The sequence below is a fragment of the Sciurus vulgaris genome, assembly GCF_902686455.1.
Source record: "Sciurus vulgaris genome assembly, chromosome: 8".
Taxonomy (NCBI): Eukaryota; Metazoa; Chordata; class Mammalia; order Rodentia; family Sciuridae; genus Sciurus; species Sciurus vulgaris.
In genome coordinates, this window is record NC_136468.1 from 14,192,129 (window position 1) to 14,206,891 (window position 14,763).

Sequence of the window (14,763 nt, forward strand, 5' to 3'; positions counted from 1 at the left end):
CATGCTAGGCAAGCACTCTAACAGTAAGCCACACCCCAAGCCCCTAATATTTTTTAATGTATAGAAATAGCAGCACTACCCAAAAGAATCTTCTGTGATGATGAAAATGTTCTATATTTGTACTGTCCAATACAGTAACCATTACCCATATTTGGCTTACCTACTGATAGTATACATAAGCCTGTACAATTAGATATATTCCAATAGAAATCTTTAATTCAATGGCAGGTACTAATATAGACACATATAAATAATTGAGATATATGTCACTCGGTTCAAGGTTTGTCTGGTAAAGGTGAGTGAATAGCAAAGGGAAGTAAAAGATCAAAGAGAAATTAAATATGGTTTTGGTCATGGAGGAAATGAGTTTGTAGATGAGCAGTGGTTTCTTACCAAAACAAGAATGCTTTCTGTAATTGTATATAATTAAAAGGACCATGTTAGTGTTGGAGCATGTCACATGCGTTTATAACAAGGAATTAAAAAAAAAAAAAAAAAAAAAAAAAACCTCAAATACTCACATCACAGAAACGACAAAATAACATAGGGCAGGTTCTAGATCCTAAACTGCATTTACCTGAAGAGTGCTGAAAAAGTGGGCTGCTTTAATTTTTAGAGGCCCAAGATACCAGTACCTGAGAAAGACCAAGATAAAAATGTGATTAGAATATTAAAAGATCTGACATTGTGATAGATACCACTCAGTATAGATACATTACAATGACACTGTTATTATGATTTGCTGTTCTGGAGGCTTTGTGGCTTAACATAAAAAAGCACTACAGTACATTTTAATCTGTATTTCAATGCCATGTCCAACTGTATGTAATTAGACAGTAGAAAGACATTTGCAATTTACAAGGGATATATAACCAGAATCTCAAGTCCCTAAATTCACAAGTACCATTGTAACAGACTTTCAACCACAGAATGCAGTTGAGAACAGCCAAAAGAGTCACAAAGAGAGGATGCTGAAGCTGCACAGAGATGATACAGATGCTGCACATGTGTTGCAAAGCCAAAGTCACATGATGAGATACTGTACCCCATGTCCCTCACACACACAAACACACCAACAATTAAAATTTGTAAGCCAGCATATTTTCACATTACTCATGCTATGCAGCTTTACAATGGCAAATATTAAACCAAAGTGAAGAGGACCTACTAAGTACTGCTAAATACATAAAAGTAACTGAAGAAGGAAGATGCCTAGTTGGAATTAGAAAGTAGATTCCTCTTACATAGAGAAAAAGGAACACTGTTGGTGGGATTATAAATTAGTACAACCACTATGAAAATCAGAATGGAGGTTCCTCAAAACATTAGTCATGGAACCAGCATATGACCCAGTTTTACCATTCCTTAGTATTTATTCTAAAGAATTAAAGTCCTCATACTATAATGTTAGATGCATATCCATGTTTACAGCAGCACAATTCAAAATAGCCAAATTATGGAAGTAGCCTAGGTGTCTGTCAACAGATGAATGGATAAAGAAAATAAGGTATATATATGCAATAGAGTTTTATTCAGCCATAAAGAAAAATGAAATTATGGCATTTTTAGGAAAATGGATAGAACCTGAAAACATTATGTTAAGTGAAATAAGCCCAACTCAGAAGGTCAGGGGTCATATGTTTTCTCACATATGTAGAAGCTAGAGAGGAAAAAGGAAAGAAAGGTGGTGAGGTCGTGGGAGGGGGTCCTCTCAAGAAAATCAAAGGGAAATCAGTAGAACAGCAGAAAGAGACCACGAATTAGTAGCAGAGGGACGTGCCTGGGAGTGCTACTGGCCAAATTATATCGTCATCTTGTGTGCAAGTACAAATATATAAACAACAAATCCCATTATTATATACAACTATAATGTACCAATAAAAAATGTGGGGAAAAAAGTAGATTCCTTTCTTGAAACTTATTTAGGTTATCAACCACCCCACATTAATTGCTCCCTACTGATTCTGATCAATAGGTATTCATTTAGCTCCTACTATGTATGTGGAGGAAAAAATAAAGAGTATAAAATTTCTACTTTTGGGAGCTTATGATTGGAGAATAGCTCCCAAAATAATAGAAAATAATACATGAATATATGTCATGGTATAAACTGTTCACTATTTATTGTTGGCAAGGGGAGTCAAGAAAGGACAAAAATCACTGAAGGCCTAAAAATCACTGGAGCAGACACCCTTATAAAATGAATGACATAAGAATAAAGTAAGGGTACAGAGCTTAGAAGGTAGCTGGGCCTGGGTTGGGTTTAGGTATATGAAAAAGGGAAGGAAGTCATTTTAGGCAAGAGGAGGAACAAAGGTATGGAAAATAGAGTAACAGAGAAAGAAAGAAAGCTTAAAAACAAAGATGTATAAACCTATAACTACGGGCACTGATACAGTGAGCCAAGCCTGGAAGAGCAGAAGGAGTACAAACAGACTCCCAACAGGCAAGGTGGAGCCATTCTGAATTATTAGTTAGGTTAATACTGTGCTGCTACTAACAAGGGCCTCGCTCATCTGATTTTTTTTTATTATATTTTTTTTCAGCTTACTTTACAGTTTGCTTCTTTTCCCGGTTAGCCAAGTAGAAAATATACTGACTCAGGCAGTTTATTTCTGAACTGTCAGCAGTTCGCTCACCTCTACCAAAACCAAATTTTAATACCAGGCTTGCAGTCTTCCTATTCCAGCTAGGGAATGATTTCTTATATCCCTTGTGTTTCTCCTTTCACACAAAAAGCAACTCAGTGGCCAATTCTAGCCATGGTATTATATAACAACCACCAAATTTTAAGATTTACTGTTTGGAAATCTGTCAACATATGGGATAAGTATGTGAGATATTCCTAAGAGGCCTGACCTGTGCTTGCATCTAACTGTTGATCAACGCATTTTGAAAGCGACTTGTTCTCACCAGCCTGTTTCAGGGAAAGCTAAGCAACTCCTCTTGGTGAGCTGTGGGAATATGAGACTGCAGATCAAACACAAGGTAATTTGCAGCATCGACATAATCATGGTGTACTTGCAAATAAGAAGATGTGAAATATTTAAGATTGCAGTGTGCAATATAACACAGTAATAGCTATCTTTTGACATTCCACAGTCAGGAATTTCATTAGCAAGAATAATAAAGTGAAACAAGTGAGAGAAATTTCTATAAAGAAAGTGTGGCAGACTGGTCTGCCAAGTGCAGGAAAGGTTTCTTGACGTGATGTATGAGATCAACCACAATCAGGTAAAACTACACTGAAACCTGAAGTTATGGGCCTGAAGAAAAGGAGAGACAAAAACACCACCCACTAGGAATGAGGTGCACCTCACAGGGCACCTCCCTCAGTCCTACCTCGGAAGCCCTGACCTCCTCAACCTCACCCCATCAAATGGAACACGACACCTACTCTTTCCAAGCCAAGAGTTTCATTTCAAATAATGGATTCTCCAAAAATAAGTCTATTCCAATGAAAGCCAGCAAAGGCCCTCTGATCAGCAACCTACAGCCTGTTCTCCCAAGTCACATCACAGCCAGGTATCCACATTTCTTCCTTCTCTGAGAGGTAGCCAATCTGTGAGGCCTTCAAAAAAAACAAAAACAACAAAAAAAAAAAACCTCTCAGGAAAGGTGCCCCAACTAGGACTATAAAAGCTCCATTTGGCTGAAGCCAGGCAAAACCAGGCTCAGTCCCCAGCTGAACATGATGCTGGATGGCTGGCATTCAACTTCCTTTCATTCTAGATAGAGTGAGCCTAAACTACACTCAAATAGTATGACAAAAATTGGAGATGGATCACCCTGCTCTTCAGCTTCCAACAAGCTACTTGTGAGCAAATAGCAGGCAAACATCTGCCTGAGTGAGTGTTCCTCAACCTTTAGTCACACCCAGTTCACCCTCCAGGCCCACCTGATTTATTCCCAGACCACCGTATATTAAAACCTCAAAGGCAGGAACAGAATAAGATTTTTTAAAAATGATCACACATTAATAACAATCCTTTACTTGCTAACTTTGACGCCAGCATCTCTGAAGGATCCCCATCGCAGGCCAGTCATGGCAAACACAGGTTGTTCCTTTTCACCCTGGAAATTAAATACACTTGATTTAGATTCACAAATCCAATAGCTCAGAACTCTTTACATGTAAGGACCCAGAAAATATTCATGCTTTTCATCAAACCAGATTCTAAAAAGTATGTTTAAACATTAAAGAAATTAAACCCTATTAGCACAGGGTAAGAGTACTTGAATGATCCATACGATAAAATGAAAGTAATTTTTATATATTAGATCTCATGAATCTGTCTTCAAGGAAACACAGTATCATACTCCCAGACTATAAATTAAGGGACTGTGCTAGTTCTTAAGTAAGTTACTAGTCAGGTCAGCCAGGATTCCTTTCTCCTCATACACTTGTCCAAGGCAAAGATAATTTAAGCCTGCATTTTCTTTAGAGGGCCAAGTGTTCTTAAGTAAGATCAGAATTCTAGGAACGTATCACCTGGATATCTGAGAACACAAATATTTGTCACAAGTTAGAGTAAAAAGTGATTGAGATTTAACATAATGTTTTATGGCCAAATTGTACATATTTGAATTAGTGAGTTTCTAACAAATCAGTGTATTAAGCTATATAGAGACAAATCATCCACACAATCAATACCCCTAAGAGTTTAATACTTCACAATGAACCTTCCCTAAAGTGCAAATAATATATATACCAGAATCTGGATGGGATTATTTATTTATTTATGTAGCTAAGAATTGCAGCCAAATCTCAAGACCTGAAAACTAATAGCTACAGGCACCCCCTCATTCTAAAGACAGCTGACAAATGCTGGACACGACAATGTTTGCTAAAAGGCAGCAGAACCAGTTTTGTCGTTGGCGGCTGATAAATCATTGCTTTGAACTATGTGAAACCCTGGACAGTGAAACTCTGCTTTTGGGAACCCCACGGTGCAAGGGTGCCCAGGGAATGCCCATCTTCAAGGCGATTCTTGTCGATGGGGGAAATTCTGTGTTTGCCATGGAATTCACTAGTTCAAAGAGCCTTGATTTCTAAATCCCAGCCTGCCCAGATATAGAGGAGATGGGCGTAATCTGCTAAGGCCCAAGCAACTTGCTTTTCCCTGTTGTCCTGAGAAGTTCTTCACACTGAATCCCTCTGGTGTACCTGCCCATATGAACAACTGCTTGGACCCCATTTTGTTGTGAGATCCAGTCTCTTATCAGAGCTGTTCACCCACTATGCCCTGGCTTTCGATTAATAAACGAGTCTTTACTTCTATAATTTCTGATTCACTTTTCTCAGCTGATTCACACCGCCGTGTGGTTTACCAATCCCTTGCTGTGCGGGATGCAGTGAGAAAGCTGGGTGTAGTGGGAGCTCTGCTGACAGTCCCACTCCCTCTACACCAAAACCAAGCAAGTAATTTCTTGGTGAAGCACACGTTAGTAGGAGGAGCTGCAAGAAAGAGAAGCCTGCCTATCATCCCTGCTCGTGCAACAGAGACTGGCTTTTCTGCTCTGTACCTGCTCACACAAGGGAAAAGGGCACTAGAAGCAGAGATGGCACAGAATATCAGTGAGGATGAGGCAACTCGCTGGCTGACACAGCAAAGGCACACTTGTCTCCCAGGTGCCAAGTGGATACTGTGGAAGACAGCAGGACTGAGTCGTCTTGACAGTACCTCATGTAAGAATCTGACCCAATGGTCACAGCACCCCAGAGGCTATGGAGGGTACCAAGCCCAGGAGCTAAGGGAGAGAGCTGAAGGAGGAGGAGCTAGAACAGATCTCCAACATCAGAAAATGACATCAAGGGAGGCATCCCAAAGAATTCATATGTGAACCCACAAGAGAGCTAGGACTAGGGCCTCAGTCACCACAAGAGATCTATAACACTATCTGTTAAGTAAAAAGACTTTTCTCTAATCCTTTCCCACATATCAACAGTACAGGAGCTAGAAACAGTAGAAAAGGGTATAGTAAAATGAAAGTACAGATGTCCCAGGGAGGAGTGACTGCCAATTAATATGAGGAAGTGGGGAAAGATTCTGTTGATATAGTGACATCTACACAGACCTGAAGTGCACAACCAATCCAGATAAGGCCAGAGAGATGATAGGGACCAGACTGTTTGGCCTTGACAGCCTTTGGCTTTTATTTGGAGATGGGAAGTTACCAAAGGGCTTTGAGCAGAGTGAGGTGTGCTAACTTGTCACTGCATCCTGGCTGTTGAAAACAGATCATAGAAGAGGTAAGGACAGAGGGAGGACAGTAGAGGACCCTGCAATAATCTAGCAAAAGACGAAGGTGCCTAGGGCCAAGGTAGAAAAACAGCAGAAAGAAGAAATGCTGTATTCTGGATACATTTTGAAGATCGAGCCAATGTGATTTCTTGCCTGCCTGTGGGAGTCAAGAAGGACAATGTTTTTGGATATAGTAAGTGATGCTTTTACCAAACCATAAGCAATCATGTGACATTCACATGATTTCACAGAAATGTTGCATGCTGATCACTGAGATTTATAAAATAGAACAGCAACTTAGAACAACTGCTTTGAAGTAAGAATCCTCACATAATTCCTAGGTTCTATGCTACTTAACCCCTGAACATTGGCCTCTATCTGTGAAAACAGGGAGGTCCTATTTTGCTTGATACTCAAACATCTATAGGTGATCTAATCTAATAAAAGTACACAAAGGGTTATCACCACTATAGACTCTCCTCCTAACACAATGAGTGGCACAAACCAATAAATAAAATTTATTTTTAAATAAAATTATTGTTAATCATAAAATTAAGTAACAGACTAACCTTTTAAAGCATTTATGTGAATCAAAAACATCTCTCACTATAATTCTGCAAAGTAACCTCTTAAACATCTGAACAAAAAGATGCATTCGTTCATTTGACCAGAAAATATTTATTGAGCACCCCACTCTAAGCCTGGCCTTCGCCAGGAGTGAAAGAGCTCAAAGTACAGCAGGGCCTATCTAGACACAGATATAAACAAAAGGCGTATCTGGGGCTGGGGAGATAGCTCAATTGGTAGAGTGCTTGCCTTGCAAGCACAAGGCCCTGGGTTCGATCCCCAGCACCACCAAAAAGAAAAAAAAAGGCCTATCTGTAGGCAATGTGAATGACAAATATGCAGAGCATTATATAACACAAAGCAGGTGCAGTTGTATAATGGGTTGGGAAGCAAAAGAGATGGAAGGTCAGAACAACATATATTTTAAAACAGAACACAAATTTATCTATTTTTATTGACTTTTTTTGTGGGGGGTGGATACCAGGGATTGAGCACAGGGGCACTTAACACTGAGCCACATCCTCAGTCCTTTCTGTTTGGGGGGAAGGGAGTAATGGGAATTGAACCCAGGGGTGCTTAACCACTGAGCCCCATCCCCAACCCTTTTTATTCTTTATTTTGAGGCAGGCTCTCACTAAGCAGCTTAGGGTCTCACAAAGTTGCTAAGGTTGGCTTTGAACTTTCAATCCTGCTGCCTCAGCCTTCCTAGCTGCTAGGATTACAGGCATGTGTCATCACACCTGGCTATTAACATTATTTTTAATTGACAAATTCCAGTTGTACACATTAATAGGGTACAATGTGATAATTTTATATATGTGTACAAAGTGAGATGATTAGATCAGGCAAATTAACATATCCATCACCTCACTTTTTTTGTGATGAGACACTTGAAGCTTCTCTCTTAGTTCGAAACAATACTTCTTTTTAAGTTGTCGATGGACATTTATTTATTTATATGTGGTGCTAAGAATAGAGCCCAGTGCCTCACACCTGCTAGCACTCCACCACTGAGTCACAACCCCAGCCCTATAATACATTATTATTAATTCTTGTCACCCTGTTTAATTAGATCTCAAAACTTATTCTCCTACCTGCAACTCTATCTTTTGAGTAACATTTTTTAAAAAGAGGGATCTAGGGAGAGGTTAGGAAAGGACTGGAGGGAAAGAAGAGAAAGGAGAGGAGAGAGTATTCTAGCCCAAGAAAAAACCACACTGTGTGTTTGCTACATCCTCAGCATTTCCCCACAGGTCTCCTAAGATGCTGACAAGTGTCCCCAATAATGATGATGATGGCGATGACAAGATTCCATGGTAAGACAGAATGGGAAGCACCACACCTGCTTGGTTTGAAACAAGTTATGTGTAATGGAGCTCTTCCTAGGGTCTTTAGTATGGTAATGTACATTATAAATTTTCAAAAGGAGGAACAGAACACGGGGTTTTCCTGAGTTGTTAACTTCAACCCTTCTCTGGGTGAACTTGGGAACTGTGTTCTAAGGTACCTGGTGTAGGTAAGACATGGTAAAGCAAGTTCTCAAGACTTGTAGACTGGTGCTCCAACACATTGCCTCCTCCTCCTTCTGGGGGAGAGCCTTGGGAACATTCTGTTAGGACATCAGAAAAACCTTATAATCTCTAGCTTTCACTGACATAGGGTGCTATGTCCTAGCAAGAGGTGGAATGGCTCTGGACAACAGGAAATGGGCAGCCAGGCATTTGTGAACAGATGTAGAGAAGCCCAAATAAGAGCTGGATGGCATAGAGGGGTCAGGGTTCAGAAGTGCCTGAGGGCTCATAAAGGAGATAAGTTCCTGTGGAGCTTGTGCTGGACATGAACACGGTCAAAATAAGCATAAGTATGGTCAGATGGACACAGAAGAGGCCAACAAAGCATCACTGATCTTAGCCCATTGAAGATCGAGGCAGGCAGGCAGATCATGAGATGGACAGGTCGGCAAAAAACCAGAAAGAAAGGCACACAGCCAGATCTCCACAGCAAAGGAGATGTGCTGCCCCAATTTATAGACTCCCTGAAAGAACAAATCCCTGAGAAAGCAGCCTACTAGTTTGAGGAAGAAAAAAGTTGAAAGAGTTGACTGGAATAGGCTTAAGGAACAGTGAAAAGAAAACAATTCCTATCCATTATCTACCTGCCTAACGTAGGAACTTCAGGGACCTAGATGAAGACATAGATGGAGGGAGCCCTGAAGCAGCTCCAAGCACCATCTTAGGAAAAACACTCCGAGCCTGGGTCTAAGAAGAAGGACGCCAAGTAACTAGCCAGGAACAATGGAGAGGATAAGGAAAACGGTCCAGCTCCCCCACCATCTTCCCTATCTGGATCTGTGGTCTAAACAGTCCAAGGGAAAAATCAAAAATAAAAACTAGAAAGAATTCCATGAATCTTTCCAGTACTTCTTTAGAGTTAAGTATTAAGTATTGGAGATGTCTATATTGCTCTTTAAAAATCATGGTATAGTGCCAGATGATAAAGTGGAAAAAGCAACAAACCATGAGTCAGAAAACAGAGTCTAGCTCTGTCTCCAACGGTTAGTCACATGACCAGTGACTTTTTTCCAACTGCCAAATGAAGATGCTGATACACATTTTGACTTCCTCACTGAGTCAGAGGTTCAAATGAGATAGGAACACATAATGAACATTGAAAAAGCTAAATGCAAGACATTAGTATAGCTTCCAATGACTGCTGATTTTAACTTTGGAGACTGTAGTTACATGTTTATTGGAGTTTGGGTTGCTCTCTAAAAGAAGAATTCGTTGTCAGGCTTCGTCTATAATGCTTACAGTGTCAAATTTTGACCATAATGCTTTTCTCCATATTCTGAAAGCAATTTCCAGAAATAAGGAGAAAAGGGGAAATGATTCAAACTGAGTTGGGTTTCTCAGAAACTGGAGTAGAGCAGATTCAGTGCAATTCCAATTAAAATCCCAGTGATGTACCCTCACAGAAATAGAGAAAGCAATCATGAAATTCATTTGGAAGATTAAGAGACCCAGAATAGCCAAAGCAATCCTTAGCAGGAAGAGTGAAGGAACAGGTATCACAATACTGGACCTTAAACTACACTACAGAGCAAGAGTAACAAAAACAGCATGGTATTGGCACCAAAATAGACCAATGGTACAGAATAGAGGACATAGAGACAAACCAACAAAAATACAGTTATCTCATACTAGACAAAGGTGCCAGAAACATACAATGGAGAAAAGAATTGAAAATGGCTACTGGAAATTCTTTCCCCAAACATTTTTATTCTAAAAAAAAAAAAAAAAAAAAAAAAAAAAAAAAAAAGTCAACCAAAAACTCTAAGTTGTACAATGAACACCATTTATACCTCTCACCTAAATTCACCATTGCCAACACCTCCACTATATTAGCCTTCTCTATGTGTATGTTCCATAGTATTATTAAATTTGCAAATAAGTTAAAGAATTCACAAATATTTCAGCATGCTTCTCCTAGGAACGAAGATATACACAGATATAACAGAGCACCAGTATCACTCTCTAGAAATCTAACACTGATATTTCTAATTGTTCTAATAATGTCCGTAATGATTACCACTGATTTTTGTTTTGCTGATTTAGGATCTTGTACTGGATTTAGTTTTCTTTCTTTAGTTTCTCTTAATCTTGAAGAGACTTCTTCTTTTGGATTTCATGACATTGACATTTTTGGAAGAGGCCAGTTCAAATGTAGTTTAGAATGTCCCACAATTTGCATTTGTCTGATTCTTTTCTTGTAATAAGATTTGACTAGATTCAGATCAGTTATCACTTTGGTCAAGAAACTACCTAAGTGCTGATGCATCTTTCTCAATATATCACATCAGAAGGCAGATAATGTCAGTTTGCTCCATTACTGGTGATATTCAATGATATTCAGTTTGATTACTTGGATAAAGTATTACTTGGAGAAAGTATGCTAGACTTTTACACTAAAAAGATGTATTTTTTCCCTTTTTAATTATTAATAATTTTGAGACTGTTTGGATATTTGTTTCACAACAGCTTTTCACCTAATACTTTCAGTATATTGATGATCTCAACCTGAAATCAATTAGCCAAATTGATTTCAGACTGAAAATAATAATATTCTTATTCTGTTATTCTTTTTACATTTACAAGCTAGCAATTCTATAACATCACTGGACACTCATGGATTTTTATTTAAGGCATTTTAATCCATCAGTGTTATTGTTTTTTGATACTCAAACTGTCCCCAAATCAGTGAATATGACACCACCAGGCTGGTTCTTATCTTTCTGTGATGGCCCCATCAATTTCTGAGTACTTCCTTGCCTTTCTGCCCTGCTTCTAAAAAGCATCCCATCACAGAATCCTAGTTTATTTTTTTTTTAGGTAATGGTATTTAGAGAAGAAAATCTAAGTGCCAGGTATGCTCACTGCTGTGGGGTGCCATTGCTTCTAATCCTTTCAGAGGGCATAGGCAGGAAACATATTTCTAAAACAGTTCATGAGTTTCTCTACAGTTCAACCAGAAAATGTTAAACAACCCCATGTAAAAACAGGACATTCTGTTCCCACCTAGAAGCGATAAAAAACATCATTCCTACCCTAAAAATGAGTAAAATAAAATCACAACTTTTCTAAAGTTCATATGAAAAGTAAGGTGGTAAGACAACCAAGTAACCTGAGTTCCAAATAAAGACAAATTGCTCCCAAGTAAAGATGGGACATGAGCAAGGTTTCAACTCCAACAAACCATAGGAGAAAGAAGTGACCACAATATAAACAAGTGAGATGAAATCAGTCACTGTCCTAAAGACTTTATATTTATAAGCTCTTTTAATATTCAGAACAACCATATGAACAGATAAATTGCTTGTGATCCAAAGGCAGTCAATAGAGATGGTAAAAATAGAGATGCAACTCATTAGGAAGACATATAGAGGAATCCACATCCATAACAGAAGCCAAGAAAAAAGGTCTAAAGCTGATACATCAAAAAGTAGCATCATAAACTTAATACTACTGAAGAAGTATACACTTAAAATAGATAAGATGGTAAGTTTTATGTTATGTGATATTGACCTTGTTGTTTTACGTGTGTGTGCGCGCGCGCGCGCGCCATGGATCAAACCCAGGCCCTTGCAGATGTTAAGAACACATTCTACCACTGAGATGTACCCTCAGCCCCTACCATAATATCTTTAAAAAGTAGGATCATAAGATCAATTAGTAATTTAACACATAAGATTTTTGCTCTAGAGATTAATGGCTGGGACAGGGAGGGAAGAGGGGTTACTATATTCATTACAATCTCATTTGAACCACGACATTTAATTTTCTTTAACATGTACATGTCTATTACTTCCATAATTTTTTCAAAATCTGAAGGAAAGGCTTTACCTTGATCTGCAAGACATCAAGTGGAACTGTCTCTCCTTTTACAATGGCAAGTGTGGCATCTGTAATATGTCTAAACAGGAACAAAGAGGAAATCATACTGTGAAAAATAAACAACATCTCTCTCTATACCATATACACTCCTGCCCAGAATACAAGTAGGTGGGTAAGGAAGACATCTTTCAAATAGTCCAAGAAAACAGAAGAAAGGAGTATAAAAGGATGTTTATTTATATATTTATATTATATTTTTATAACTGATATAAATATGGTAGAAGGCTCTGATACAGACTCAAAGAGAATGCTTTGGCAAGAAGTTTACACAAGGCATCAATCCCTTATTTAACATTTATTGAGTCTCTCCGTTGTGCCTTATATTTATCATATGGAAAACATGGTACTTAAATTACAATAATATAACATCTACATCTTTTATTCATTGTAAGAAATTCAGGCACTTCAAAAAAACAGTATATCTTTTTACTCTAATAGCCAGAAGGGTAAGTACAGGACAGGATTTGTTGTAGCTATCTCAGCAAATTATAATCCAGAACCTAAGACATATTTCTCTTTATTTTCCAGGATTACTAGGATATACTTCATTTTAATTGCTGATTCTTTTGCTCAAAGACTCAAGACTATGCTTATTTACATTCTGACAGTCTTTTGAAAAGTACTCATCAAAGGCATGTACTACTGACATCTATCAGAGCATGTGGAACTATGTAGTTCTGGGGTTTCTTCTTTAATTAGATCTAAAATTAGACACACACAAATACACAAGAAATAGTCAACAAAAGAAAGATTACACCGAGAGTGGTTAGGCAATAAGATACTTGCTCTCAGAGTGAGAGAATGAGAGGACCCATATGAAGCACTTCTTGCACTGCCTGGTCCTGTAACCTACCTACAGTCTCTGTGGCTGGCTATTCTATCCTTCAGATCTTGGTTGAAATACCACCATCTCACAGACCCATCCCATTCAGCCTGAAGGGAAGGCTTTCCCTATAATTCTCTATCACTAAACTGTTAACACCCTTTCAGAGATCTCAATTTATAATGCATTGTGTATCCCTTTAACATCTGCCTTCTCCTGAGAGCTGAAAGTTCTATAAAGTTAGTAATAATGCTTTACATGCTTTTACCGATCAATGTAAAAGCTACACCTTGCATAGTGCATGGTACATATAGGCACTCAATATTTTCTGAATGTATTGTTTTATTCTATAGACTATCAAGCATGTAAAAAAGTACAGAAAATAGTACCACCAATTCCCGTATATTCTTCATCCAGCCTTGGCAATAATCAACCAATTTATGGACAATCTTACTTCCTTTCTATCCCCGACTCATCCCCTACCTCTCTCAATTAAATCCAGGCTTAGATATCTTGATACTTCATGCATAAATATTTCATTGTGAATTTCCAAAAGATAAAGATGCTTTTTAAAAACATGATATACATTATTACACCTAAAATATTTTAAAATTCCCTATCAACATATTTAGTCAATGTTCAAATTTCCTCATTTAACGTAATACACATACACACACACACACACAATTTTATACACATTTATACACATTTTATATACATGTATTTCCTGGTATCATCCATAAGTGATCAGTTTTCATTTTTATCCATTTTCTTAGTAGCACTATGAAATCATTCATATATTTCAATATATTTGATATGTTTCAATATATTATAGTTATTATTGATACTAAAATTGTCCCAAGTAAGTGAATTTTAATGGCAGGATTTAACTACAATGAATGATGAGAAAGAGTAGCCACAGAGGTCCACGTTAATGTTAGTAAAACTGAGAAGAAACTTATTTAAGCATGGACAATTAAGTTTGAAAAGAATATGTTAATTACTATAAATCTGTTAATACTCATATTTTTCATATCTGTTTTAGGTTCATGGCAAACTGAGAGGCAGGTACAGAGATTCCCCCTACAGCCCTGTACTCACACATGCACAGCCTCTCCAATTATCATCTTCCTGCCCCAGAATGATTGTTATATGTGTTACAACTGTCAAACTAGATCAACACATCCAAATTCCAGAGTTTACATAAGGGTTCACTGTGTATTGCACATTTTACGGGTTTCAACAAACATATAAAGACATGCATCCATCATTATTGTATCATACAGAATAGTTTCACTGCCCTAAAAATCCTCTCTACTATGCCTATTTATCTCTCTCTTCCCATAGCCTCTGGCAACCATCGATCCATTGTTCCAATGTCAAATAGTTAAAACCATACAGTGTATAGCCTTTTCAGATTGGTAGTGTTCACTTAGAAGTATGAATTTCAGCTTCCTCTGTTCTTTTCATGGCCTGATAGCTCATTTCCTTTTAGAGCTATATAATATCCCACTATCTGCATGTACCAGTTTATTAATCCATTCACCTACTATCTATTTCTTCTTGTATAAGTTTTGGCAAATTGGTCCATTTTGTCTAGGTTATCAAATTTGTGGTCATAGAGTTGTTCAGACTGAAGACAACAAAAATGCAACCTGAAATTCATCATTCTCCAGCG

At 38.0% G+C, this 14,763-nt stretch overlaps 1 protein-coding gene across 3 annotated transcripts in view; it reads right to left on the bottom strand.

Moving 5' to 3' along the window:
- Positions 1 to 14,763, bottom strand: part of AGK (acylglycerol kinase) — an 86,426-nt gene that overhangs the window by 16,014 nt on the left and 55,649 nt on the right. For all 3 annotated transcript variants that reach the window (XM_079150847.1, XM_079150845.1, XM_079150846.1), the window contains 3 exons: positions 12,212 to 12,281; positions 3,995 to 4,074; positions 578 to 635 (listed from right to left, as the gene is read on the bottom strand). In XM_079150847.1, the coding sequence (XP_079006973.1) occupies positions 578 to 635; positions 3,995 to 4,074; positions 12,212 to 12,281 (208 nt within the window). The remainder of the gene's footprint in view (positions 1 to 577; positions 636 to 3,994; positions 4,075 to 12,211; positions 12,282 to 14,763) is intronic.